Source organism: Ovis aries, chromosome 24 (assembly GCF_016772045.2).
Source record: "Ovis aries strain OAR_USU_Benz2616 breed Rambouillet chromosome 24, ARS-UI_Ramb_v3.0, whole genome shotgun sequence".
In the NCBI taxonomy this organism is placed as follows: domain Eukaryota; kingdom Metazoa; phylum Chordata; class Mammalia; order Artiodactyla; family Bovidae; genus Ovis; species Ovis aries.
In genome coordinates, this window is record NC_056077.1 from 23,244,578 (window position 1) to 23,270,639 (window position 26,062).

The 26,062-nt window shown below is 44.5% G+C and overlaps 1 protein-coding gene across 4 annotated transcripts in view; it reads left to right on the plus strand.

Annotated features, from left to right (window-relative positions):
• LCMT1 (leucine carboxyl methyltransferase 1) overlaps positions 1-26,062 on the plus strand; it is a 67,399-nt gene that overhangs the window by 19,571 nt on the left and 21,766 nt on the right. For 2 of the 4 annotated variants that reach the window (XM_042239972.2, XM_042239971.1), the window contains exons 2-6: positions 4,841-4,935; positions 6,136-6,227; positions 8,322-8,443; positions 15,443-15,519; positions 17,848-17,909. In XM_042239972.2, coding sequence (XP_042095906.1) covers positions 4,931-4,935; positions 6,136-6,227; positions 8,322-8,443; positions 15,443-15,519; positions 17,848-17,909 — 358 coding nt within the window. In that variant the 5' untranslated portion in view covers positions 4,841-4,930. The remainder of the gene's footprint in view (positions 1-4,840; positions 4,936-6,135; positions 6,228-8,321; positions 8,444-15,442; positions 15,520-17,847; positions 17,910-26,062) is intronic. The other 2 variants (XM_012104285.5, XM_004020850.5) reach the window with 1 other exon arrangement.

The following is a 26,062-nucleotide window of genomic DNA, read 5'->3' on the forward strand; positions in this document are numbered from 1 at the left end:
TGCTTTCATCTTCATTTTGTTTTTATTTGTGATCATCAGTAAGGCTGAGCTTTTTGTGGGTTCACTGGCCCGTTGCTTCTTTTGTGAGTGGTTCATTTTTGTCCTTTACCCATTCTTCTGTGATACTTGTTTTTTCCCTTATTAATGAGTCCTTGTGACTTGTTACACGTTATTTTTCTAGTGTAATAATTGGCTTTTATGTTTGTTTATGAAGTCCAAAGTTACTGTTGCTCTTTTTTTTATTAATTAATTTTTTGGCCGCGCTGGGTCTTTGTTGCTGCTCTCGGGCTTTCTCTAGTGGTGGTGGGCAGACTTCTCATTGCAGTGGCTTCTCTTGCTGTGGCGCGTGGGTTCTAGGGCACTCGGGCTTCAGTAGTTGCAGCACAAGGTATCAGTTGCATCATGGCCAAACTTACTGTTGCTCTTGTTATAAAGACAATATTAATTTTTTGATGGGAAAAATTAATTTAGAAAGAGAATAGCATCATTTAAAAATGGTAAATATTGCTCTCGTTAGTTATTTCATTGCTAAATGTTGACATCTGGTGAGTCCCTTGTAGTCAAAGCGGTTCATCACAGTTCAGTACTATTTTTTTTTAACTTTATTTTTCATTTATTTTTAAGTTAATTTTCATTGGAATATAGTTGCTTCACATTGTGGTGGTAGTGTCTACCATATAGCAAAATGAATCAGCCTTACATATACATATATCGCCTCCCTTTTGGGTTTCCTTCCCACTCAGGTCTCCACAGAGCATTAAGTAGAGTTCCCTGAGCTCTACAGTAGGTTCTCACTAGCTATTTTATACATAGTATGAATAGTGTACGTGTGTCAATCCCAATCTCCCAGTTCCTCCCACCATCTTCCCTTCCCCTGCTTGGTATCCACACGTTTGTTCTCTGTGTCTGTGTCTCTGTTTCTGCTTTGCAGATAGGATCATCTCTACCGTTTTTCTAGATTCCACATATGTACATTAATACACAATGTTTGGTTTTCTCTTTCTGACCTACTTCATTCTGTGTGACAGTCTCTAGGTCCATCCGCATAGCTACAAATGACCCAGGTTCATTCCTTTTTTGGCTGAGTGATATTCCATTGTTTGTATGGACCACATCTTCTTTATCTTCTCCTCTGTGATGGACACTTAGGTTGCTTCCTCTTCCCAGCAGTGTGTTAGTCTTCTTATCTTGGCTGCTCTGCCAGGCTAAGCTGTGAGATCCTTTTTAACTCTGAGGCATGGTAACCACTAGCAGTCATCTGGATTTGAGGACTGGGGAGAGACATGTGATGGTAACCTTAGGAAGCAGGAGTCATGGGAACTAGTGATCAGGGGTCCTTGGGTTATGTCCGTGTGTCTCCCCAAGTGATTGGGGGGGGGGGTCCTTGGCTTATGTCCATGCCTTGCCCCACCTTTTTGTACTGCTAGACATCACTGACCATGCCCCGTGTGCTGTGAGGATCCATGCCAGGCTCCTGCAAGGCCCTGTATAACCTGAGTCTGGTTCTCTCTCCAACCTCCTCTCCAGTTTCTCCTGTTTTCTTATTCCCCTCCAGCCCTCCCTATTTCCTGCTTCTGGAACATTCTGAATCCACCCCCGCCCCTGAGCTTTTCTGCCTGCAGTTCCTCCTGTCTTGAATGCCTTTTGCACAGCTGCTGCTGCTGCTGCTGCTGAGTCACTTCAGTCATTTCCAACTCTGTGCGACCCCATAGACGTCAGCCTACCAGGCTCCCCCGTTCCTGGGATTCTCCAGGCAAGAACACTGGAGTGGGTTGCCATTTCGTTCTCCAATGCGTGAAAGTGAAAAGTGAAAGTGAAGTCGCTCAGTTGTGTCCGACTCTTAGCGACCCCATGGACTGCAGCCTACCAGGCTCCTCCGTCCATGGGGTTTTCCAGGCAAGAGTCCTGGAGTGGGGTGCCATTGCCTTCTCCTGGCCTTCCCTAATTCTCTAGGACTCAGCTCAGCCACGCCCTGTAAGAGAGGCTTTCCCTTTAACCTCTACTCCAGCTCCTCCGTTCACCGTATAATTACATCCCTCGTTTGTCATGATCTCTGTCTCTGTCACTTCTCGGTTCTGTTCACCACTGTAATCCAATGCCTGGCACTTAGCAGACAATAAATACTGCTAGACACTCAATAAACATTACTGGACTGAATCAATAGCATTAAATCAGCTGATAATGCAGAGTTGGAAGGAATAGAAACTGCTCCTTGTTATCCAAGAGGCCACTAATGAATCCCGCAGGGAACACTTAGAGGGAGGCAAATTGATCAGGCTTTCAGCAGTTCGAGCTTCTTGGTGGTGGAGCAAGTGCCTTCTCTGTGGGGAGTCGTCAGCAGTGGTTCTGTGTTGTCAACAGGATTCTTGTCCTGGATGTTGGGGCAGGAACAGTTTGATGTGTATTCTCAGCACATCTGCATCATCTACCGGTCTTGCTTCAACTGCACATATGACTTTTACCACTAGATGGCGAGAAATGATTCCTAAATCAGTGTGTGTTTTTTTTTTTCTTTTTGGTAATTGCTTGTGAGATCTTAGTTCCCCCACCGGGGACTGAACCTATGTCTGTTGCAGTGGAAGCTCAGAGTTGCGAGTCTAACGCTGGACCGCCAGGGAGTTCTCAAAAACACTTTTTTCATAGCGCGTATATACCCAACACACATTGAAACAAAAGTTTCCCAAAAACAGTCCTGGCTTCTCCAATATAGTATGGTGCTGCTATTTTCTGCTTTACTGTGTTCTACTTCATTTTTTAAAATGGAGATTTGCAAACTATTACATTGATTTTGTGATATGAATGGGTCACAACTCATTGTTCAAAAAGCACTACTCTTATTGGTTGAGATGTGTATCTTAGTTCCCCAATCAGGAATTGAACCCTCACCTTGAGCAGTGAAGTCCTCAGCACTGGCTGCTGCTGCTAAGTCACTTCAGTCAGGTCTGACTCTGTGTGACCCCATAGATGGCAGTCCACCAGGCTCCCCCGTCCCTGGGATTATCCGGGCAAGAACACTGGAGTGGGTTGCCATTTCCTTCTCCAGTGCATGAAAGTGAAAAGTGAAAATGAAGTCGCTCAGTCATGTCCGGCTCTTAGTGACCCCATGGATTGCAGCCCACCAGGTTCCTCCGTTCATGGGATTTTCCAGGCAAGAGTACTAGAGTGGGTTGCCATTGCCTTCTTCACCTAAGCACTGGCTGCTAAGTCGCTTCAGTCGTGTCCGACTCTGTGTGGGACGGCAGCCCACCAGGCTCCTCTGTCCCTGGGATTCTCCAGGCAAGAATACTGGAGTGGGTTGCCATTTCCTTCTCCAATGCATGAAAGTGAAAAGTGAAAGTGAAGTTGCTCAGTCGTGTCCGACTCTCAGCGATCCCATGGACTGCAGCCTTCTAGGCTCCTCCGTCCATGGGATTTTCCAGGCAAGAGTACTGGAGTGGGGTGCCATTGCCTTCTCCACTAAGCACTGGACCTCCAGGGAATTCCTGAGAACCACTCTTTTAGACAGCTGAGCAACTTTGCTTTGTAAAACTTGGTCTGCTGTTCTCCTTGGATAGTCTGGGCTTTTAGCAAATTGTGTTCTTTAGTATTTTGGGTGTTTCTCGTGTGTGCTTCCTTGTGAATGCTTTTGGATGTGCAGCCATGGGTGCAGGAGACTGGGGGGCATGTTTGTACAGAATTCAGCAGCTGTTGCTGTTAAGGCAGCAGTAAGCCTTGTTGGTCGGAGAAGGCAATGACACCCCACTCCAGTACTCTTGCCTGGAAAATCCCATGGACAGAGGAACCTGGCAGGCTGCAGTCCATGGGGTCGCTAAGAGTCGGACATGACTGAGCGACTTCACTTTCACTTTTCACTTTCATGCATTGGAGAAGGAGATGGCCACCCACTCCAGTGTTCTTGCCTGGAGAATCCCAGGGACAGCGGAGCCTGGTGGGCTGCTGTCTGTGGGGTTGCACAGAGTCGGACACAACTGAAGCAACTTAGCAGCAGCAGCAAGCCTTGTTGGTAGGGGCTTCCCAGGTGGCGCAGTGGTAAAGAATCTGCCTGCCAGTGTAGGAAACTCAGGAGTCACGGGTTTGATCCCTGGGTTGGGATGATCCCCTGGAGTAGGAAATGGCAACCCACTCCAGTATTCTTGCCTGGGAAATCCCATGGACAGAGGAGCCTGGCGGGGCCACAGTCAATGGGGTCACAAAGAATTGGACATGACTGAGCCCATGAGCCTTGTTGGTAGGTATGAAGAAAAGAAAAGATGTAATTTGTGCATCTGGGAGCTTAGAACCTAATTGGTTGACACCATACACGCACGCACACACACACACACGCACTCTTTAAGTTTCAGCTTACTTACCAGGCAATGTGGAGTAGATGTATCATGCGGGATATCACTTAGGATGCGTAAGGTTGTAAGTAACAGAAGCCTGACTCAATTTGATGTAAGTGGTAAAGACATTTATTATCTCACTAAATTTTCATTGTGTGGTAGAGAAGGCTCTGGGCCCCTGGGGGGTATGGTATGGCCCTAGGGATCCAGATTCCTTCCCTGACTTCTCATTTATCCTGAGGCTGGTTCCACTTATGTTTGCCGGGAGATTTCCAATGGTAATCAGGGCTTTAGCTCCCAGGCTTGGACCGCGGCATCTATCGTTGCTTGTAGTGCAGACTAGGGTTGAGAACCTTTAGGCTACCCTGGCACTTTCCAGATTGTAGCTGTTTTATTGGTTCCTGGTTTCTCCACTGCAGCCTCCTTAAGGGACATGAAAAGACTGTGAGAGTCAGGAGAAATCCTTTGGTAGTTATTAGTGATACTTGCTCTTTATTTTTGGGTCTCCCTTCCCCTAGACACAAAACTCTTGTTTGAGCAGAGTTACCTGACTAGCTCCGGCCAGTGAGTTTGCTGTGTGAATAAATGTTCGAAGAGCTGTATGAAATATGAGGTGAGCTTACTTGCTGTTTAGGGTCCTGGGAAAGGAATTAATGATATGCGGGAAGAGAGAGGTAAGAAATGACTGTGGTGGGAAGTGTGACGGGAGTGACTGTGAATGTAAAGGTGGATGGATGGATGAGTCTGTTTAAACTTGTGCTGGAGCATTAAATGTTATTTAACCTTTCATTTTGTAAAATTAAACTGTAGTGGATTTACAGTGTGTTAATTAATGCTGACAGCATAGTGATTCAGTTATACATATGTGTGTGTGTGTGTATACTCCCACACATACATTCTTTTTTAAAATATTCTTTTCTGTTATGGTTTAATGTAGGATATTGAATATAATTCTCTGCTATACAGTAGGGCTTTGTTGTTTATACATTCTATATGTAATAGCCGACATCTGCTAACCCCAACCTCCCTCTCCATCCTTCCACCAGTCCCCTCCCCTTTGACGACCACCCGTCTGCTATGTCCATGATCTGTTTCTGTTCCATCAGTTCAGTTCAGTCCAGTTGCTCAGTGTGTCTGACTCTTTGCAACCCCATGGACTGAAGCACACCAGGCCTCCTTGTCCATCACCAACTCCCGGAGATTGCTCAAACTCATGTCCATCGAGTGGGTGATGCCATCCAACCATCTCATCCTCTGTCGTCCCCTTCTCCTTCTGCCTTCAATCTTACCCAGCATCAGGGTCTTTTCCAATGAGTCAGTTCTTTGCATCAGGTGGCCAAAGTATTGGAGTTTCAGCTTCAGCATCAGTCCTTCCAGTGAGTATTGAGGACTGATCTCCTTTAGGATGGACTGGTTGGATCTCCTTGCAGTCCTAGGGACTCTTAGGAGTCTTCTCCAACACCACAGTTCAAAAGCATCAGTTCTTTGGTGCTCAGCGTTCTCTATAGTTCAACTCTCATATCCAAACACGACTGCTGGAAGAACCACAGCCTTGACTAGACGGCCCTTTGTCAGCAAACGTCTCTGTTCCATGGAGAGGTTCATTTGTGTCATAGTTTAGATTCCACATGTAAGTGATATCACGTGGCATTTATCTTTCTTTTTCTGACTTGGCTTATTATGATAACCTCTAGTTGCATGATTTGGCCAGAGATGAATCTTTGGATCCTTGACCTGGTTCCTGGGAACTTGCCCATGGAACCTGGCCTGACCCTGCTCTCTAATCACCTGTTTCCTTTTCCATCTCTTTCAGGTTTGCAGTGAGCATTGGCTACTGGCAGGACCCTTACATCCAGCATTTAGTGAGACTCTCTAAAGAGAGGAAGGCGCCTGAAATTAACCGAGGCAAGTGCCCAGCTCCCTTCCCTACATCTCATGAATCCCTGGGGTTCTAGGAATTCATTCCTAAAAAGAGAGTTCTGGGGTGTACTGTCTCCACCAGAGTGCTCGTTTCCCACCTTCCACACCAGCACAATGTCTTATGAAATTTTTAATCTTTGTTCCTCTGGTACATGAAAAATGGTGTTTTACATTCCTCTTATTTTAAGGTGTGGTTGAAACTCGTTTAAAAGCCACTTACATATCTTTTACTGAGAGCTGTCTGTTCATGTAGGGGGTTATTTTTGTTGTTGTTGCCCTATTTTGTTAGTAACACTGTAAGGTTCTGCAGGTAATTTCTAGCAAGGAAGTCAAAGGGTTTGAGACAGGAGTGTGACTTAGTTGCAGCCAGATTGAAAAACTGACCATGGACCATGATTCTTGTGGGTAGGGGGGAATCTTGGCCCTAAAGATGGGTCCTGTAGGTGGGTTCTGTAAGAACTGCAAAGAAATGTGTAAATGGTGGTTTCTGAAGAGAAGGACTTGGTAGTTAACATTGAATGAGGGTAAAATTGGGCAGCAGTTAGCCCGGGCAAGGCCTGGCCAAGAGACCTTCCTGAAGCCCGCCTCCGCTGCTGTCCAGACAGATTTCCCAGGGAATATTCTGGAGGCAGGCAGCCGCCGTTCTTTGTAGCCCTGGGCCGCGTGGCAGCCCCCTTCCTTCTTCCTTTCCCGGGTCCACATCTCTAGACTGGGGACCTCCAGCCCAGGAGGAGGGCACTGCCCAAACGTCTGAGGTGAGGACAGTTTTTCCTGAAATTGAAACCATTGTGGGTGATATTCTGCAGAATACAATAAGGATGATTTACTAGAGGCATTTCCCTAGCAGTCCAGCAGTTAAGACTCCATCCTTCCACTGCAGGGAGCACGGGTTTGAGCTCTGATTGGGGAACTAAGATCTTGCATGGTTCACGGTGCAGCAAAAGCAAAAGGAAAAAAAAAAAAAAAGGTGATTTACTAGAAAAATAAAATGCAAACACAAGCCCAAAGTATTTGTTTGTTTATAAGTCATGTAGGGGTTATCAATTGATTATTTATTTGGCCGAACCACACGGCTTTGTGGGATCTTAGTTCCCTGCCCAGGGATAGAACTCTGGTCCCTGGCAGTGGAAACACAGAGTCCTAACCACTGGACTGTTAAGGAATCCCCCCAAATTATTTATCAGCACATTCACTAAAATTTCTCTGTCAGATGCCAAAGTTTCTGAATGCTACTCTCAAATTTTGTTCTTAAAGCATTTACACCTTGAGTATCAGGCCATTAGAACAGACAGCTGCTATCTTCCTGTCTCCCTTCTGGGTTTCCCATCTCCTTTGTTCCAGCTCCTCACCCTAGAGCTTAACAAATCCATTAATTAGGCCACCACTTGCTGGCATCTCCGCTTCCCCGCTTTGCCACCCTCATGTTGGTGATGCCATTCTGTAAACACAGAGGCTGTAACCCATACAGGATGGAGGTGAAAGCAACAAGAGAAGAATCATGGCTCTCTGCTTTGACGTTCATCTGCTCAATTTCCTGACCTAAAAATGTTATTTTCCGTGTGTGCTCAGTCCCTGAATCGTGTCCAACTCTTTGGGACCCTGTGGACTGTAGCTCACCAGGCTTTGTCCATGGGATTCTCCAGGCAAGAATACTGGAGTGGGTTGCCATGCCCTCCTCCAGGGGATCTTCCAACCCCAGGGATCAAACCAGCATCTCCTGCTTCTCTTGCATTGCAGACAACTTTTAGCAGAGTACTCATTAACTTCCCCTGGAGCCGTGAAAAAGCACCTTTTCAAGAGGACATTTGGATCAGATGTCTTGATAAAAGACACTCGTCTTTCCCAAGTAACAGGATAGGGCATTTTATTTTTCTTAAACTACCATTAAGTGGTTTATACTTATTTTCGTCTGACCAGCTAGTTTTTTTTTTTTCTTAAAAGGGAGAATTTGGAAATCATTGTTTCTCCTGACCCTGAAGAAGGGCACAGCGTTGTTCTGCTCTCCCTAGCACTGTGGGCTTTGCACGGATTATTCCTGTCGTCACCAAGTGATAGCTTGCTTCTCTGTCTGTCACTTAGGATATTTTGCTCGAGTCCATGGCGTCAGTCAGCTTACAAAGGCATTTCTACGGAAGACAGAATGTAATTGTCAAATTCTAAACCTTGGGGCTGGGATGGATACCACCTTCTGGATGTTAAAGGTAAATTTCCCCCCTTTTGTTCAGTCGTTTTAATTTAGTTTGTTGAAGATGTTCACCTGGTTCAAAAACTTGAAAAAATAGATTAAAATGGGGTGACAGCCTGTCTCCCATCCCCCACAACTTCGATCAGCTCCGTACTTTATCTCACCAGGGCCCTAGTGAAGATATGTGGGTTGTTGCTCACATTTTGCTGCCTCAAACAGGGTTATAATACAATTCCTTGGGTACATTTTCCTCTGCATGTGTGGAAATGTATCAGGAGAAAGAATTCTACCAGTAGAACTGCTGAGACAAAAACACACATGTGTTTTTAATTTTGATGAGACCTGAAGATTTTATTGTTAGAATAACAGTGTCTTAGGTAGTAGCATTGGGAGATTTGCAAGACTGGGTAAAGATAACATGATCCAAAGCCTTTTTGAAGTCATTCTCTGATTTGATTCCTCAACTGTTCTGTTTGGGGTTGTTCAAGGGCAGTGTGATTACACTCACTCACAGGTAAAGGAAAGGTGGGTCTGGTTAGTGGCAGACCCAGGGCTGAAGTTCTGATCTTTGATTCCTGGACTGGATTTTATCACCAAACCTTTTCCCTACAAATATCTCACTGGTGGCATTTTTCTTTCTTTCACTTTTTTTTTGGTAGGTTTGTACAGATTTTTCTTGGTTCCTCTATCAGGTGGCAGTAATGGGTATGTGCATTCTCCAGATTTTGTGCAGACAGAGAACAAGATAAATCAGAGGGTATAGGCAGAAGTCAACCTGCATTATCTGTTTTGTCCCCTGTCACCTGATAAGGTCTTTGGTCATAAGAACTCTCAACCTTTTTTAAATCAAAAATCAGTGGCCTCAGCATGGCCCTGGTGTTGTTAATCATTTGCCGCTGCATTCTTCCTTCTGGATAAGATAACTGATATTTATGATGTGCTTTTTTTTTAAAATCTATTAATTTATGGCTGTGCTGGGTCTTCGCTGCTGCGAGCTTTTCTCTAGTTGCGGCAAGTGGGGACTCCTCTCTGGATGCAGGGCCTGGGCCTCTCACTGTGGGGGCTTCTCGTTACAGAGCAGGGGCTCTAGGGCACAGACTCAGGAGTTGTGGCTCCCAGGCTCTAGAGCACAGGCTCAACAGCTACCGCTCTGTGGCACAGAATGCAGTATGAAAGAGTGGGTACTGCCGGCATTAATACGGGCTGCTGGAGAGAGCCCTCCTTCGACCTGACACCCTTTGGACTTGGCCATGTTTTTTTTTCTCTTACCCCCATCTTGTAGGTGGGTTAATCATTAATAAATCTGAGATTTTAATTTCTGAGCAAGGTACACGGAGGCATATGTGCCCCTTGCAAGAAACAGAGACAAGGGGCTTCTCCAGTGGCTCAGTGAATAAGAATCTGCCTGCCAAATAAATGCACGAGCCACGGGTTCAATCCAGGGAGGATCCCACGTGCCACAGAGCAGCTAAGCCCATGCACCCCAACTATTGAGACTGTGCTCTAGAGCCCAGGCACCCCAACCACTGAGCCCATGTACCGCAACTGCGGAAGCCTGCCTGCCCGGGAGCCTGTCCTATGCAACAGGAGAAGACACAGCAACTAGAGAGTAGACACTGCACGCTGAAACTAGAGAAAAGTCCGCACAGCCGTGAAGACCCCACACAGCCAAAAATTAATAGAATTATTAAAAGAAAAAGAGGCGAGAAAGGGGACTAGCACAGGGCCTCAAAGTCCTATGTGGAAATTTGGAAATCTGTAATTATTTGATAATTATATTGATCTAAAGGATTTTTTAAAAAAAATCTTAAGTTCTTCTTTTTAAGACAAGTATTATCTTATTTGCTCCCTTAGAGCAAAGGTTGCACAGGCCAAATCCAGCCTGCCACCTGTTTTGTGAATAAAGTTTTATTGGAATACAGCCACGCACATTTATTTACATCTTACCTATGGCTGCTCTGGCACTTGGACAGCAGGGCTGAGTAGTTACGACAGATCTTTGGGTCTGCCAAGGCCGAACTGCTTACTTTCTTGCCAGAAAGTTTGCTAATCCCTGCTCTAGAGCTGTATGTGCCTCTATAAAAGAGCAGGGAAATCTTTCCATTGATCGTGATGTCTCGGGCTCTTTCCACCTGGGACGGCACCCCCAGCTGCCCCTGCAGAGGCTCAGCTGCAAAGTCACAGGCTTTCTGGGGCCACGACCGTGTGAGCTCATTCCTTATAATCTCAGGGGCTCAAGACTGAGCAGTCACAGAGGCCTGTCTTCAGGCAGCAGGCAAGAATAGGGAAAGTTGATCTTGTCATGAGCCAGAAATAAAGGGCAAGTGAAACCCTGTAAGGGTCCTTGGTTCTTTTTTTTAAATTATTTTTTAATTGGAGTATAATTGCTTTCCAGTGTTGTGTTAGTTTCTGCTGTACAACAACGTGAATCAGCTATGCTGTGCTTAGTCCCTCAGTCGTGTCCAACTCTGCAACACTATGGACTGTAGCCCGCCAGGCTCCTCTGTCCATGGGATTCTCCAGGCAAGAATACTGGAGGGGGTTGCCATGCCCTCCTCCAGGGGATCTTCCCAATCCAGGGATTGAACCCAGGTCTCCCGCACTGCAGGCGGATTCTTTACCATCTGAGCCACCAGGGAAGCCCAAGTGAATCAGTGTACATATATCCCCTCCGTCTTCAGCCTTCTTCCCACCCCTCCATCCCACCCTTCTATGTCATCACAGAGGGGCCTTGGTTCTTGGTGGCCCTTGGATTCGGTTTCTGCCCAACCAGAGGTTCGGGTGTGGATGGGAAGCAGTCTCAATTTTGGCCACCTGTGAAGCAGTTGATCACGTTGGATCTTTGAGGAAGCCCCCTTCTTCATGGCTGTTCCTGGCTGCCTCTCAGTGGCCATGCTCAGCTTTGGGTGTCTCCCGGCCTCCTGTGCCCTGTGAGCTACTTGGGAGTGGTGTCGGAAGGGCCACAGAGAATTGCAGAATGAAAAGTTGAAGCATCACTTGCCAGAGCCATTTTGCCCCTTTCTGAAAGCTAAGAAAGAGGATGGCTGTTTGTTAAAATCTCCTGGTGTGCCTTTTAGAAACTTTCTTTTGACAGTGATCCCTTATTCAGAATTCTTAGGAGGATCAAGTGCCCAAGTGCCTGGGAAAGGTCTTTCAAAAGTAAGAAGTGATGTAGGACTCAATGCTGTCCCTCATTTATTTGCTTTGGATTGTCCTTGTGGTCTTCTGGAATTTTAGGCCTTTTTTATTTTATTTTTTTTAAGTAGCTTTTTTGACTGCGCTGGGTCCTCGCAGCTGCACACAGGCTTTCTCTAGTTGCAGTGTGCGGACTTCTCATTGTAGGGACTTATCTTGGTCCAGAGCTCAGGCTCTAGAGCACCGGCTCAGTAGCTGTGATGCATGGGTTCAGTAACCCCATGGCATGTGGAATCTTGCTGGACGAGGGATCGAACCCGAGTCTCCTGCCTTGGTAGGCAGATTCTTAACCACTGGAACATCAGGGAAGTCCCAATTTTAGGGTGTTCTTATTGCTCCGTACCTTGTGAATATAAGTTCTTGAAAGCTGTTGTAGAATTTATTAGCAAAAGTCATTTCGGTGTATCCTTTCAACATATCCTCCGAATATCTTCAGACAGCTTTTACCTAGCCGTGCTCTGCAGTCATGCAGCAGGTGTGTGTTGCAATTCCGAGAGTGAACGGCTGCGGGCGGGTGAGCCCAGGTTTCCTCTGATGGCAGGAAACCATCTTATCCCTTAGTTTTGTTTGTTTGTTTCTTTCTTCTTCCTTCCCTCTCCTTCTTCCTCATTCTGTCTTCTTCCCCTCCTTCTCCCAAACCAGATCCCCTGAAATTTTAACTGAGGACCCTTTTCCATGTGGGTGGATCTCCTCATTCTGTTCCTTGCCCTTAGGGGTCACCTTCCTACCGGGAAGTGCGTGCTCACGGTTTCCGCCCCCATCACTCTGTCCTTGGGCAGATCTGCTCCCACTTCCTACCTGTCCTCCGTCTCTCATTTGCTGTTGTTGTTCAGTAGCTAAGTCGTGTCTGACTCTTTCTGACCCCTTGGACTGCAGCACGCCAGGCTCCCCTGTTCTTCACTGTCTCCAGGAGTTTGTTCCACTCTTCTCCAGTAGTATATTGGACACCTTCCGACCTGAGGGGCGGGGGCTCATCTTCCGGTGTTATATCTTTTTGCCTTTTCATATTGTTCATGGGATTCTTGCAGCAAGAATACTGGAGTGGTTTGCCATTCTCTCCTCCAGTGGATCGTATTTTGCCTGAACTCTTCACTTTGACTTGTTCGTCTTGGGTGACCCTGCATGGCATGGCTCATAACTTCACTGAGTTATGTAAGCCCCTTCTCCCACAACAAGGCGGTGATCCATGAAGGGGCCATCTCTCCTTACTGTCTTAAAAAATGGTACTCTTACCTGCCGAATCGCTCAAGTCAGAAACGAGGGTATCATCCTTACCCTGCCTTTTTGTTTGTCCTATTCTACACCAAAGAAGCCCCCACCAGGCTCTGGATATCAGCCCCTTTCTGGGTATGTTGGCCAGGTTGTGGGGCCAGGTTGTTGTTTCTTGCTAAGTCTTAGGGTGTGATGAGCTGCTACAGGCAAATGGAGGTGGTGTTTTTGTCTTCACAGCTGAAGATGCATCTGAGTACAGTTGAATTACAATGTGTTACAGCAGAGTGATTCAGTTATACATATATGTTTTTTCCCTTAGAGGTTGCAATGAAATATTTAGTATAGTATGCTGTGCTCTACAGTAGGTCCTTGTTTGTTATTTTCTACGTAGTACCCCACTCCAGTACTCTTGCCTGGAAAATCCCATGAACAGAGGAGCCTGGTAGGCTGCAGTCCATGGGGTCGCTAAGAGTTGGACACGACTGAACAACTTCCCTTTCACTTTTCACTTTCATGCATTGGAGAAGGAAATGGCAACGCACTCCAGTGTTCTTGCCTGGAGAATCCCAGGGACGGGGGAGCCTGGTGGGCTGCCATCTCTGGGGTCACACAATCGGACACGACTGAAGTGACTTAGCAGCAGCAGCAGCAGTGTGTATATATGGGCTTCCCTGATAGCTCAGCTGGTAAAGAATCCACCTGCAGTGCAAGAGACCCTGGTTTGATTTCTGGGTCGGGAAGATCCCCTTGAAGAGGGCATGGCAACCCACTCCAGTATTCTTGACTGGAGAATCCCATGGACAGAGGAGCTTGGCGAGCTGTAGTCCAGAGGGTCGAAAGGAGTCAGATTTGCCTGAGTGACTAAACACATAGCAGTGTATATATATATATATAAAATTCCCAATTTATCCCTCCCTCTTTCCCCTTTGATAACCATAAGTTTGTTTTCTGTGTCTGTGGGTCTGTTTCTGTTTTGTACATAAGTTCATTTGTATCATTTTTTTTTAGATTCCATATATAAGTGATATCATATAATTTGACATAATATTATGTTAGTTTCATAGTATTATTGCATAGTGATTTCATATTTGCCTATCTTTGTGTGTGTGTGTGCAATCGCTTAGTCTTGTCCGACTCTTTGCGACCACATGAACTGTAGCACACCAGGCTCTTCTGTCTATGGGATTCTCCAGGCAAGAATACTGGACTGGGTTGCCATTTCCTCAAGGGATCTTCCCGGCCCAGGGATCGAATCTGAGTCTCCTGTGCCTCCAAAATTGCAGGTGGATTCTTTACCTCTGAGCCACTGGGAAACCCATTTGCATACATTTGGGGCTAAGTTATTGATTGGACAGGGAGGAGAAGCTGGAGAGAATCATAGCACAGCCGTAGGTGACTGGATGGGGGTATAACCACTGACGAAGCGAGAAAAAGCAGAAGAGGGAAGCAGTGCTGTGTGTGTGGGTTCCACACCTTTTAGAATTATAGCCACAGTAAAAAAAACTGTACCCCCTAGCGAGGCCCGAAATCTATGTGCATATGTCTGTGCACACAAGATATAAGGGCACCCACGATGCTTACTAAGGGCAGGCCCCATTGAGTGTTACTCATGTGTTTCTTCTTGAATCCTCACAACCCTATGAGGTGTTACTCGTTTTCTCTACTTTTCAAACCAGGGAACATTGGCCCAGGGATTTTAGTGGCTGTCCCAAGGCCTTACAGCAAACAAGTGGTGGAGTGGGGATTTGAACCTTTCGCCCATCCCCGTGCTCCAGAGTACCTGCTGTTTACCACCTCACCCCACCCCACCCCACTATATATCACAAAGTAATGCTGACCCTAATTCCATGTGGAATTTTCTGATGTATATTACTTTATTTTATTTCACCCCTAGTCTGCTGGTTACAACCCACCATATTGGTTTCTTGACCCTCTCTAATAGGTGTCAAGCTGAGTTTTTGAGAAGTACTCTCCTGTCCTCCTTCCAGACCACCTCGTAACATCCGTGTGGCCATGCTCCTGGTTTAGACTCCCCGTCACTTCTCTCTTGGATGACTACAATAATCTCCTTTCCCCTCCATCCGTTCTTGATGCTGAGACCAAGTGAATTGGAGAGAACATTTCTGACTATATCATTCCCCTGATTTTAATTAATTTTTTTATTTTGACCACTCTTTGCGGCATGTGGGATCTTCGTTCTCCCAACAGGGACCAAACCCTTGCTCCCAGCAGTAGAAGTGTGAGTCTTAATCACTGGACTGCCAGGAAAGTCCTCATTACCCTGATTTTAAATCCTGAAGCACCGCCATTGTTCTCTGGGTCCCTAGGACTTGGTACATGAAAGTGATCGGTAAATGTATGAGTAATAATTATATAAAAATTGCAGATGTGCGCAAAGTCGTGTCCCGTGGACTGTCGCTGACCAGGCTGTTCTGTCCGTGGGATTTCCCAGGCAAGAGTACAGGAGTGGGTTGCCATTTCCTTCTCCAGGGGATCTTCCTGACCCAGGGATCAAACCTGTGTCTCCTGCATTAGCAGGCAGGTTCTTTACCACTGAGCCACTGGGGAAACCTTGTATAAAGATTACTCTCTGTTTTCTTCCCCTCAGGATGAAGATCTTCTACCAAGAAAATATTTTGAAATCGACTTTCCAATGATAGTCACGAGAAAGCTGCACAGCATCAAGTAAGTGTGGCTTTGGCCAGAAGCAAGAGCCTGGTGGGATTCAGAACCAGCTCCTGGGAGACCGCAGATCTGGATGTGGGAAACCTCACATTTCATCCCCTCCCTACTCTCTTTCTTGCCCCAGGACCCTCATTCCAATGTATTGTGCAGTCATCAACAGGAAATATACCGTCCTTTGTGACTCTTCTCTCTCTTTATGTAATTCCCCTGAACATTATCAAAAAAGTGACTTACAGTAGATTAGTAATCTGAATTTTAAAAAATTTGTGGATAGTTGATTAACACTGTTGTGTATTAATCTGAATCTTGGTGTGTATTTTGCTTACTTCTTTATCCCTAGGATATAGAAAGGTGCCTGGCCCCAGAATAGATATGTAGTAAAATTCGTTTTGTAAAACGTAACAATAGCATATGTATATATATACAGTTGTGTGCTGAGTCTTGGTTGCTGTGTAGGCTTTCTCTGGTTGTGGCAAGCAGGGGCTACTCTCTAGTGTTCTGAGGGCTTCTCATTCTGGTGGCTCCTCTTGTTGCGGAGCACAGGCTCTTGGGCAGTTGGACTTCAGTGGTTGTGGCACTTGGGCTTAGTGGAATCTTCCTGGACCAGGGATTGAACCCATGTACCCTGCATTGTCAGATGAATTCTCAACCACTGGACCATCAGGGAAGTCCATCCAGAATTTTCTGAATGAATGAATGGGAGGCTGAAGTTACAGTTACTATATAAGAGATGTTACAGGGGCCATTCTGAGTTCAGTTTTCAAGGAATTTGCCAAGTTGTAAGTGGTGAGTTTGCTAATCTTTGCCAAGAGTTTTTCTTTGCCTTCCCCCACGTTAAATGCTTCACTTGAATGGTCCTCCTCAGTCTGCAGAGCCGACTTGTAAATTAAGTGGTATCATTGACCCCTTTCTACAGGATGAGAAAACTGAGGCTCAGAGAAGTTTAGTTAATTTGCCTAAAGTCACCTAGCTAGAAAGGGGTGGAACTGAAATTTAAACCCTGACCTCAAGACCAAGGTTAAGGTTTTCCAGCAGTTATAACCTGCAGGTCCACTCTCCTTCTTATAGTGGTCATATAAATAAAATCCCAATTCTTACATTTAATCAAATTTTTGATAAGCACAAAAGTTTCTGTTTATCCTTTAGAGATGTCTAATTCTGTAGACATCCAGAGAGAATTGGAGGTCATTTTCAAACTTTATTTTTTTAGTTTATCCTTGTATCTTTAGCCACTGCAGGAGATGCAAGAGACACGAGTTTGATCCCTCAGTCGGGAAGATCCTCTGGAGGAGGAAATTGCAACCCGCTCCATTATTCTTGACTGGAAAATTCCATGGACAGAGGAGACTGGAGGGTTACAGTCCAAGGGGTCACAAAGAGTCAGATATGACTGTGGGCACATGAAAATAAGTTTTTTTACCCTTTCTAAATATAAAATTATATCTTATATTAAATATGCTTTGAAGGTGCTATAATGTAATTCTGATGTTCTGGGAACACTACGAAGTGTGACTAAATACAGAGTGTGACTAAACTTGTTGGAACTCTTGAGTGAAATCAGGGCAGGTAGGCTCAAGGCCCAGGGTGGTTTTCTGGGGTTAAAAAAACATTGACATTTGTGTATGCTTGTTGGGATATTGAACTTGGTTCTTTGATTTCTGATTTTTCACATATTCTTTTTTTTTTTTTGGCCATACCATGGCCTATGAGATCTTAGTTGCCTAAACAGGGATCAAACCCAGGCTCCTGGCAGTGGAAGCACAGTGTCCTAACCACTGGACTACCAGGGAATTCCCTAGTTTTTTGCAGATTCTTGATTGAGGGAGTTATCACATAAATGTTACTAAACTTTAGGTCTCAGAGTCAATATTTTTAGTTTGTCTGTGAGAAATAATAAGCCATCTTAAAAAGTTCTGTTTGAGTAGAGGCAAGACAATAGTGATGACTTGAAAAATACTGGAACATTTGCACGATTCTTGCTAGCCTTTCTGTAGCTGTTTCTAAGTAAGTGTGTTGTGATCCGTTTGTGATTTGATAGCAGATTCTCAGCTTAGCTGACCTAACCTGAGACTCATATCCCCTAGACTTTTACTGTATGTGTCTAAGGTCAAGTGTGATTAAACAGATGACAGTTTGGCGTGGTCCTTCCTTTGAACACTAGTGATATTGGATTGGCCAAAGAGTCTGTTGGATATTTCCGTAACATCTGATAGAAAAACCCGAGCAAACTTTTTAGCCAGCCCAGCATCTGTTGTGTCTGTATGAGTGTCTGTGTTTTAGTGGTAAATGAGCTACTTGCCTCATCTTTCTTTTTCCCATCTTCTGCAGACTGAAACCTCTCCTATCAAAACCTATTTTAGACTTGCATTCAGAGGACACCCTTCAAATGGGCAAGTATCCATAACCTGAGTCGTACAGCCTGGGCTGTAGGACCATGTCAGCTCTTTTTTCCCCTTTTCTTTTTAAAGATCGAATGTGAGTTAGTGTGTGTGTGTGCGTGCACGCACACTTACATCTATCCTTCTGTTGCTACAATGTTCTCTTCCACCACTGTTACCAGGAAGAAATTTAAAATGATTTTTGGTACGATTTGGGCTTCCCTGATAGCTCAGTTGGTAAAGAATCTGCCTGCAATGGAGGGGACCCCAGTTTGATTCCTGGGTTGGGAAGATCCCCTGGAGAAGGGAATGGCTACCCACTCCAGTATTCTGGCCTAGAGAACTCCATGGACTGTATGTATAGTCCATGGGGTCGTAGAGAGTCGGACATGACTGAGCAACTTTCACTCACTTGGTATGACTCATCTTAGACGTCCATAGGTCCCCAATCCTAAATCTTTTTTTTTAAAAGAGAATTTAAATTAGTTGTCAGCGTTTCAAAAACAGGAGGTTTTTCATGAAAGTCTTGATTTCCAGTTTTGCTTGGAAATATCAGATCTTGGGAAACATCAGACCCTGACTCCTGCGCGGTGGTCACTGGGCAGCAGCTGCCTTGGTAAGACGGCCGTGTCCTCCCAGCTCTGACCCCACCACCCGCTCTCGCCTCACACTGGACCTGCTTCCTGATTTTTGTCTCCTGCTTGGCCCCTGCCTTCATTTTTCCCCTCAATTTTTTTTTAAATTTGTATATTTGGCTACACCGGGTCTTAGTTGCAGCAGTCAGGATGTTCCATCTTTCTGCGGCATGCAGGATCTTTTTAGTTGTGGCATGTGGGATCTGGTTCCCTGAAGAGGGATTAAACCTGGGCCCCTTACATTAGGAGTGTGGAGTCTTAGCCACTGGGCCTCCAGGGAAGTCCCTTCCTCTGGGTTTTAAGTATGAATGCTTGCAAACAACACTTCCCTCATTTCTAAAGCCTCTCAAATTATAGTAAAACTCTTCCAGAATGTTCCATCATTCTCAATCTGTATCTGATAGAGACGTTGAAGGGCCTTATTAAAAATTCAGGTCAGAAAATGTGCTTAGAGAGGATGGCCTTCTCGGATGGGTGACGTAGATAGCACAACAAATGTCAGATAACTAGGTACGCCTTCTCTTTCACACAACCACAGTGCCTTAGACACCGACTAGTGATCAGATTACTAAGAAAGTTTCCACAGAAAATAATATCTCCCCCGTCCTCTGTTTCCCTTATACAGATTATAAGTAGGAACTGTTCAAGCTTTGTCATATGCTGGCCGATTTGCTTTCTCCACACTTTGCCTATCATAATTTTCTATATGTTTGGTTAATATTTGAGTCAGAACAGTTATCTGTAGTGAACTGTCTACTACTTTGCTGGAACTTTGATCCATCAGTTTAGAAACATTCAAAGGAGAGAGGACCTTCCATAATCCTTCCCCTTATCCAAGATAACCAGTGTTCTGAGTATTTTCTCCTATAGATGAATAGTGTACCCAGAGAAAGGTGAATATACATATAATAAAGTACACACATAAATATAATCCAGTGCCTGGTACATAAAAGGTTCAGTAGATTTTTCTTGAATGAATGTCTAAACACATTGAATAAATATCTTGTCGTTTAACATGTGTTTGTTGAATGAATGATCTATGCTTCTATATATGAATATAGGTTTATATGTAATTTTAATAAAATAAATAATTTATACATACTGTTTTGTGTGTGTAAATTGCTCTTTTCATGTCCTGCTAAATCATGACTGTCTTTTCATGTCAGTGTGTATAATCCTTCCTTATTATTTCTAATGGCTTTATAGCCGTTTCCTCTGTGTGGAAATTCCATTTTATTTAATCTAGTCCCTACTGATGGTCCCTGATAGCTCAGTTGGTAAAGAATCCGCCTGCAATGTAGGAGACCCAGGTTCAGTTCCTGGGTTGGAAAGATCTGCGGGAGAAGGGATGGGCTACCCACTCCAGTATTCTTGGGCTTCCCTGTGGTTCAGTTGGTAAAGAATCCACCTGCAATGTGGGAGACCTGGGTTCTATCCCTGGATTGGGAAGATCCCCTGGAGAAGGGAAAGGCTACCCATTCCAATATTCTGGCCTGGAGAATTCCATGGACTGTCCATGGGGTCACAAAGAGTTCGACACCACTGAGTGACTTTCACTTTCACTGATGGTCATTTAGATTGCTGCCTTTTTATGTTTCTATATTCAACAGTGCTGTAGAAGACACATGTATATGTGCATATTTGCAGGAATTGCTAGGTTGAAGGATTGTGCATTGTGAATTTTAATAGCTACTACCAGGATGATCTTCAGAATTCTTTTTATTAATTTATGTGTTCATTAAGAGTAGATGAGGATACTCTTTCTCTAGATCTTCACTAATGCTGGATATTTTCATATATTAAATATTTTAGAATATTGGTAGAAATTTGCCAGTCTGATTAGCTGAAATGATGTCCTATTGTTTTAAAATTTTATATAACTTTGATTGCTATGAGTTATCTTTCTTTCGTTAGCCTTTGGGAATTTCTTTGTAAATTTCCTTTGCCCAATTTTTTATTCAGTTGCAATGTTTCCTTTTTTTTTTTTTTCCAGGTTATGGGAACACTTAAAAGATAGTTCTTTGATAAATGCCTTTTGTCAGTTTTTTTTTAATTGCAGATTTTTTTTTCTTATTCTTGTTTGTTTTCTTAACTCTGTGTCTTAATGTGGGTAAGTTTTCCAGTCTTTATAGTTGTTGTCTTTCTAGTCTTTTATAGTTGTTGATGTTGCCATTGTATTGAGAAAAGAGAAATTGAATAAAAAATAAATAAAAATTAAAATGCAAATGAAAATCTGAGAAAAGTGATAGGTGATAATAAAAGTAACAAAAATATAAAAATTATCCTTTTCTTCAAACTGGTGGGTCTGTCATTTTAAGAATCACCACTGTCTATCAGTAAGAAAGAGTGTTGACAAATTAAACAGATACATTAACAACTGTTAGATGCATCCTGATTTCAGACGTGTTAAAATGTTAAAAAAAATATGCATCTTAGAATTAATGATAGATGTTTTCTTAAGCTGAAGTATTCATAGGGTAATAAATTAAAAGTATATAAATGGATACACAATGAAAAGTAAATCAGGATGAGTTCTTAAAAAGTAAATTAGGTTCTATGACTTTTCTGCTTAAATCTTCCCAGAGCTGAAATCCACATGGTTAATTGGTCAAATGGATGGCTCCTCATTTTATTTTCAAACGCAGTAACTAGGATCTCGCCCCACTCCCCTCCTGCTATCCTCTCTGTGCCAAGCTCGCTCTCATCTTCAAACCTTTTTTTCCCCTCTCCCTTTGGTCTGGAACTCTTTTGCCCTAATTTTGCTTGATGGGCTGCATGTCATCACGTATGCCTCATTTCAGCTCCATGTCTCATTTCAGCTGCCACATCATACTCTTCTCTTGTTGTTCAGTTGCCCAGTTGTGTCCAACTCTTTGCAGCCCCATGAACTGCAGCACACCAGGCTCCATTATCTCTTGGAGTTTGCTCAAATTTATGTCCATTGAATCAGTAATGCCATCTAACTGTCTCATCCTCTGTCACCCCCTTCTCGTCCTGCCCTCAATCTTTCCCAGCATTGGGGTCTTTTCCAATGATTCATCTCTTCACATCAGGTGGCCAAAGCACTGGAGCTTCAGCTTCAGCATCAGTCTTTCCAATGAATATTCAGGCCTGATTTCCTTGAGGATTGACTGGTTTGATCTCCTTACACAGCCATAGCTTTGACTATATGGACCTTTGTTGGCAAAGTGATGTCTCTCCTTTGCAATACACTATCTAGATTGACCGTCCTCTTTTCTTCATAGCGGTTAATACTCTGATGTTACCTTGATTCTTCATTTGGTCTATGACTCACTGTCTCCCTCTCTGAGGGGATAAGCCTCGTGAGAGCAGGGACTCTTCCTGTCTCATTTATCACTGTATCCCCAGCACCCAAAACAGTGTCTGGGACACAGAGATTGTTAATGGAATAAACATGTACCTGAAGGCTTGAATGAACGAACATTTTATGTTTTTGTAATCCATCTCAACTCCTGTGTGGAACTGGATGAGTTTAAAATAAAAAGGGCAGCCCAATCAAAGCATTTCCAAATATCAGGCATTTCAACTGAACCCTAAGAAGGAGAAACTCTAGAGAGAATGTTTTCTCAGTCAAGGCAAGTGCAGGCAAAGGAGGAGCGTGCAAGGATGCTGAAAGCCCAGTGTGACTGAACCTCACAGTGGGGTGGTGTGATGAAGCCATCAGGGACTGCATCACCTCGGATCTTGTAGGCCAGGTCAAGAAATCGGGACTCTGCTCTAAGGGAAGTGGGATCCTGTTCCCAGAAGACCACCTCCATCTTTGTAATGCTCTCCACACTTGCCCAGTGTTCATCTTCCCTGCTAGATCACAGGCCCCATGCGGGCAGGACAGTATCTGCCTGTTCATTCGCTTATTCCCAAAACTCAGTGCCCCGGCCATAGTGAGAGCTCAATAAGTGTTACCAGGTGGACTGATGGACAGACTGACCAGCAAAACTTCTGTGTGGTCCAGAAATCCACTTGAAGCTGAATCCATTTTACGACATGCCCCACCCCCCTGCCTTTTTTAAACTGAAGTGTTCTCGAAAATCTGTAGACCTAAAAACACCTTGCAGTCCTAATAATGCGTCTGTCCTTGAAGACGTACAATGAATGAGATCGATGGGCCTCACTCCAGCTTAATAGCTGACATAGGAACCCATCTCTCTTGAAATGCTGACTTGGAGGTGATGGAAGAGATCATGACTCGTATGCACTGTGGATTCTCTGTGTGTGTGTGTGTGTGTTTACCCTGTTGCATCATGTAAATCTTACATTTCTTCATGCCTTTTGCAGAAAGAAAGTGAAAGTGAAGTCACTCAGTCGTGTCCGACTCTTTGCGAGGCCATAGACTGTAGCCCACCAGGCTCCTCCGTCCATGGGATTCTCCAGGCAAGAGTACTGGAGTGGGTTGCCATTTCCTTCTCCAAGGGATCTTGCTGACCCAAGGATTGAATCCAGGTCTCCTGCATTGCAGGCAGACGCTTTAACCTCTGAGCCACCAGGGAAACCTATCCTTTTGTAGGCATGAGCTTAATGAGGCAGATAATTAAAGCCTGTGTGAGCTTTTGCTCTGAAACAAACCACTGGAAAGCACATGGCTTAAAATAACAACTGTCTGTTTAGCTCACCATCCTGCAGCTTGCCAGTTTGGGCTGGGTTCATCTGGGTTGGGGACTTCCTGGTGGCTCAGATGGTAAAGAATCCATCTGCATTGTAGGAGACCTGGGTTTGGTCTCTGGGTCGGGAAGATCCCTCGGAGAAGGGAATGGCTACCCACTCCAGTATTCTTGGACGGAGGAGTCTGGCTGGCTACAGTCCATAGGGTTGCAAAGACTTGGACACGACTGAGTGACTAACACTTTTCATCTGGGTGGATCTTCTCAGCACCTACCTAGATTTAATCATCTGTGTCTGGTCTTCACAGATGACCTCCGTGACATCCCAGGCATTAGGTCAGGCAAGGAGTCCCTACTTTCCTTGGATCACAGCGCCCTAAGCGCCTCAGTAAACTTTTCATAGTGACCCTAGGTTACAAAACATATCAACAATTCTGTTTATTAGTAAGTTTAGGCTGAAGCATTGTAAGCATTTATACTCTTAACAGCTTCTTGATCATTTGGAGAAAAAAGCCACATACAGTTTAAGAACAGATGCTCTTTTAATTTCCTTCTTAAATAACCACAGTTACTTCCAATGGGATACGTGCTCCTGTCAGGCACGTCCTGACCTTACCTGGGAGCAGCTGGGAGACCACCACCTGTTCCTCTTGCAACATTGCAAGTGATGTTTGAGCAGTAGGGGCGTGTTTGTTTGTTTTGTTTTGTTTTAATCACAGAGGTCAACTTTGCAGAGATAGGGTGTCATTAAAAGTGAGTGCACAGAAGTCTCAAGTGGACACTGTGACTGCCTGGATTGGTGGTTTGCTGTGTCTGATCCATGTGGAGGGTTTCTGTGTTTCCCTCAAAAATTTATTAAAACATCCTGCTCTGCCAAGTTGGTTGTGCTGTCCCAGGGCACCTCAGGGTACACAGTTAGGAAACCATGGAGCTTGCACTTAAAAAAAAATTATTATTATTTTTGGTTGCACTGGGTCTTTGTTGTGGTGCATGGACTCTGTTGCTCCGTGTAGGCTTTTCCTCATCGCAGCAAGCGGGGGCTGCTCTCGTTGGGGTGTTCATTGCAGTGGATTCTCTTGTTGCAGCTTGCAGGCTCTAGAGCACAGGCTTCCATAGTTGTGGCACACAGATTTAGTTGCCTTGCGCCATGTGGGATCTTAGTTCCCAGTCCAGGGATCGAACCCATCTCCCCTGCACTGGTAGGTGGGTTCTTAACCACTGAACCACCATGGAAGTCCTGGAGCTCACACTTTTACATCACCCTTAATGTTCGATATAGCCACATGAGGTTGCCCTTGTTTGAACTAATTTTATGTTTAAAGAGGCGTGAGTGGTATGTCATGTGACTGGGAACTGGCAGAATAGAACTTTGCTCTTAGGGTTGTTTTGACTCCAAAGCCCGTTCCTCTGCTGATGCAATCCAGAGAATTTTCATCTTGGGAACCATATCCTGTTCCCAAGCTACAGCATGTTAAGTTTCCCCTATCTGGGAATAATTAGAACTATTCAAGGATTTTTTTTAAACTTCAACATCAACTAATGATCTTCGAATTTTTGTGTGTAAGTCTAGCACAGGATTTCTCAACCTCAGTCCTCCTAACATCTGGGGCTGGATAATTCCCTGTAGGGGGGCTGTCCCACACATTGTATAATGTTTTAGCATCATCCCTGACCTCTACCTACTGGATGCCTCTAACATCCCCCAGTTGTGACAACCAAAAATGTCTCCAGACACCACCCAGTGTTCCCTAGGGACAAAGCTGAAGCTGCTGCTTGAATGAAATGATGACCAAGCCTGAGGAATAGGATTTTTATACTTGTCTTGCCATTCTGGCCTGGTATTAATTTGTTCTTAATTTTTTAAAAAAAACCATGTCATGGTGTTATGTCTTCAGGACTTCTCCCTCTTAAATCCTCTTAGAAGTCAGTCTTGTAATGATTGATCACAGAGAGAGCTACTGGTAGCAATTTAAGGTTCTAAATCAACGTTAATTTGCTTTCCAGAATTGGGTGGGTACTAGCTATTCCTTTAGAAAGTTGTTCTTAGGTGAATATCACACAAAATGCTTTGAAGTCCCCTTGTTTTTCTCTTCGGAAGTAGAATATAGAAATAAAAGAAAGGATTCCAAATCTCATTTTGGTGAGAAGGTCTTTTTCTTATCTGTTTTCAGAAACATTCTAACGGCACCAAGGTTTTTCTGTTGTTTTTTTGGTCTCTTGCCACTGTTAGATTTTCTAAAAATGGTGCATTTTCCTAGAATAGTAATGTGCGCTGTCACATCTGGCTCTTTTGTGACCCCATGGAGGGTAGCCTGCCAGGCTCCTCTGTCCAAGGTATTTTCCAGGCAAGAATACTGGGGTGGATTGCCATTTCCTTCCCCTGGGGGCCTTCCTGACGCAGGGATTGAACCCAAGTCTCTTGAGTCTCCTGCATTAGCAGGTGGAGTCTTTACCACTGTGCCACCTAGGAAGTCCCAGAATAGTATACCTCCCTTGAAACTTACCCTGGGCCTGTATCTTGTTTCTGTTTCTTGTGAAATGAGGGTCAGGCATTCTTCAAGGGCAGATAACAGACTTTCTGTTTCTGCACAGGTTGAGTAGCCCCTGACTTTTGAGGATCATGACAGGTGTGGCATTTGTGTGATTTAGAGCATCAGATTATATTGTTGGTGATATCTTGGGGTCATTGTGTCTAGGGCTTCCCAGGTAGTATGCCAGCTTACCTGGGAACACAGCTGGGCCACTGCTGGGTGCACGCTAGGTCATTGCCCTTTGCAACTCTGCCATGCCTTATGCTCAATTTTTAAGAGTAATCGTGACCATGTGCAGTTTTCCCCTTGCATATACCTCTAGATCTATATCTCTTACCAAGACGGGTCTCTTGTGAGTTGCATGGTCCGAAGGAACCACA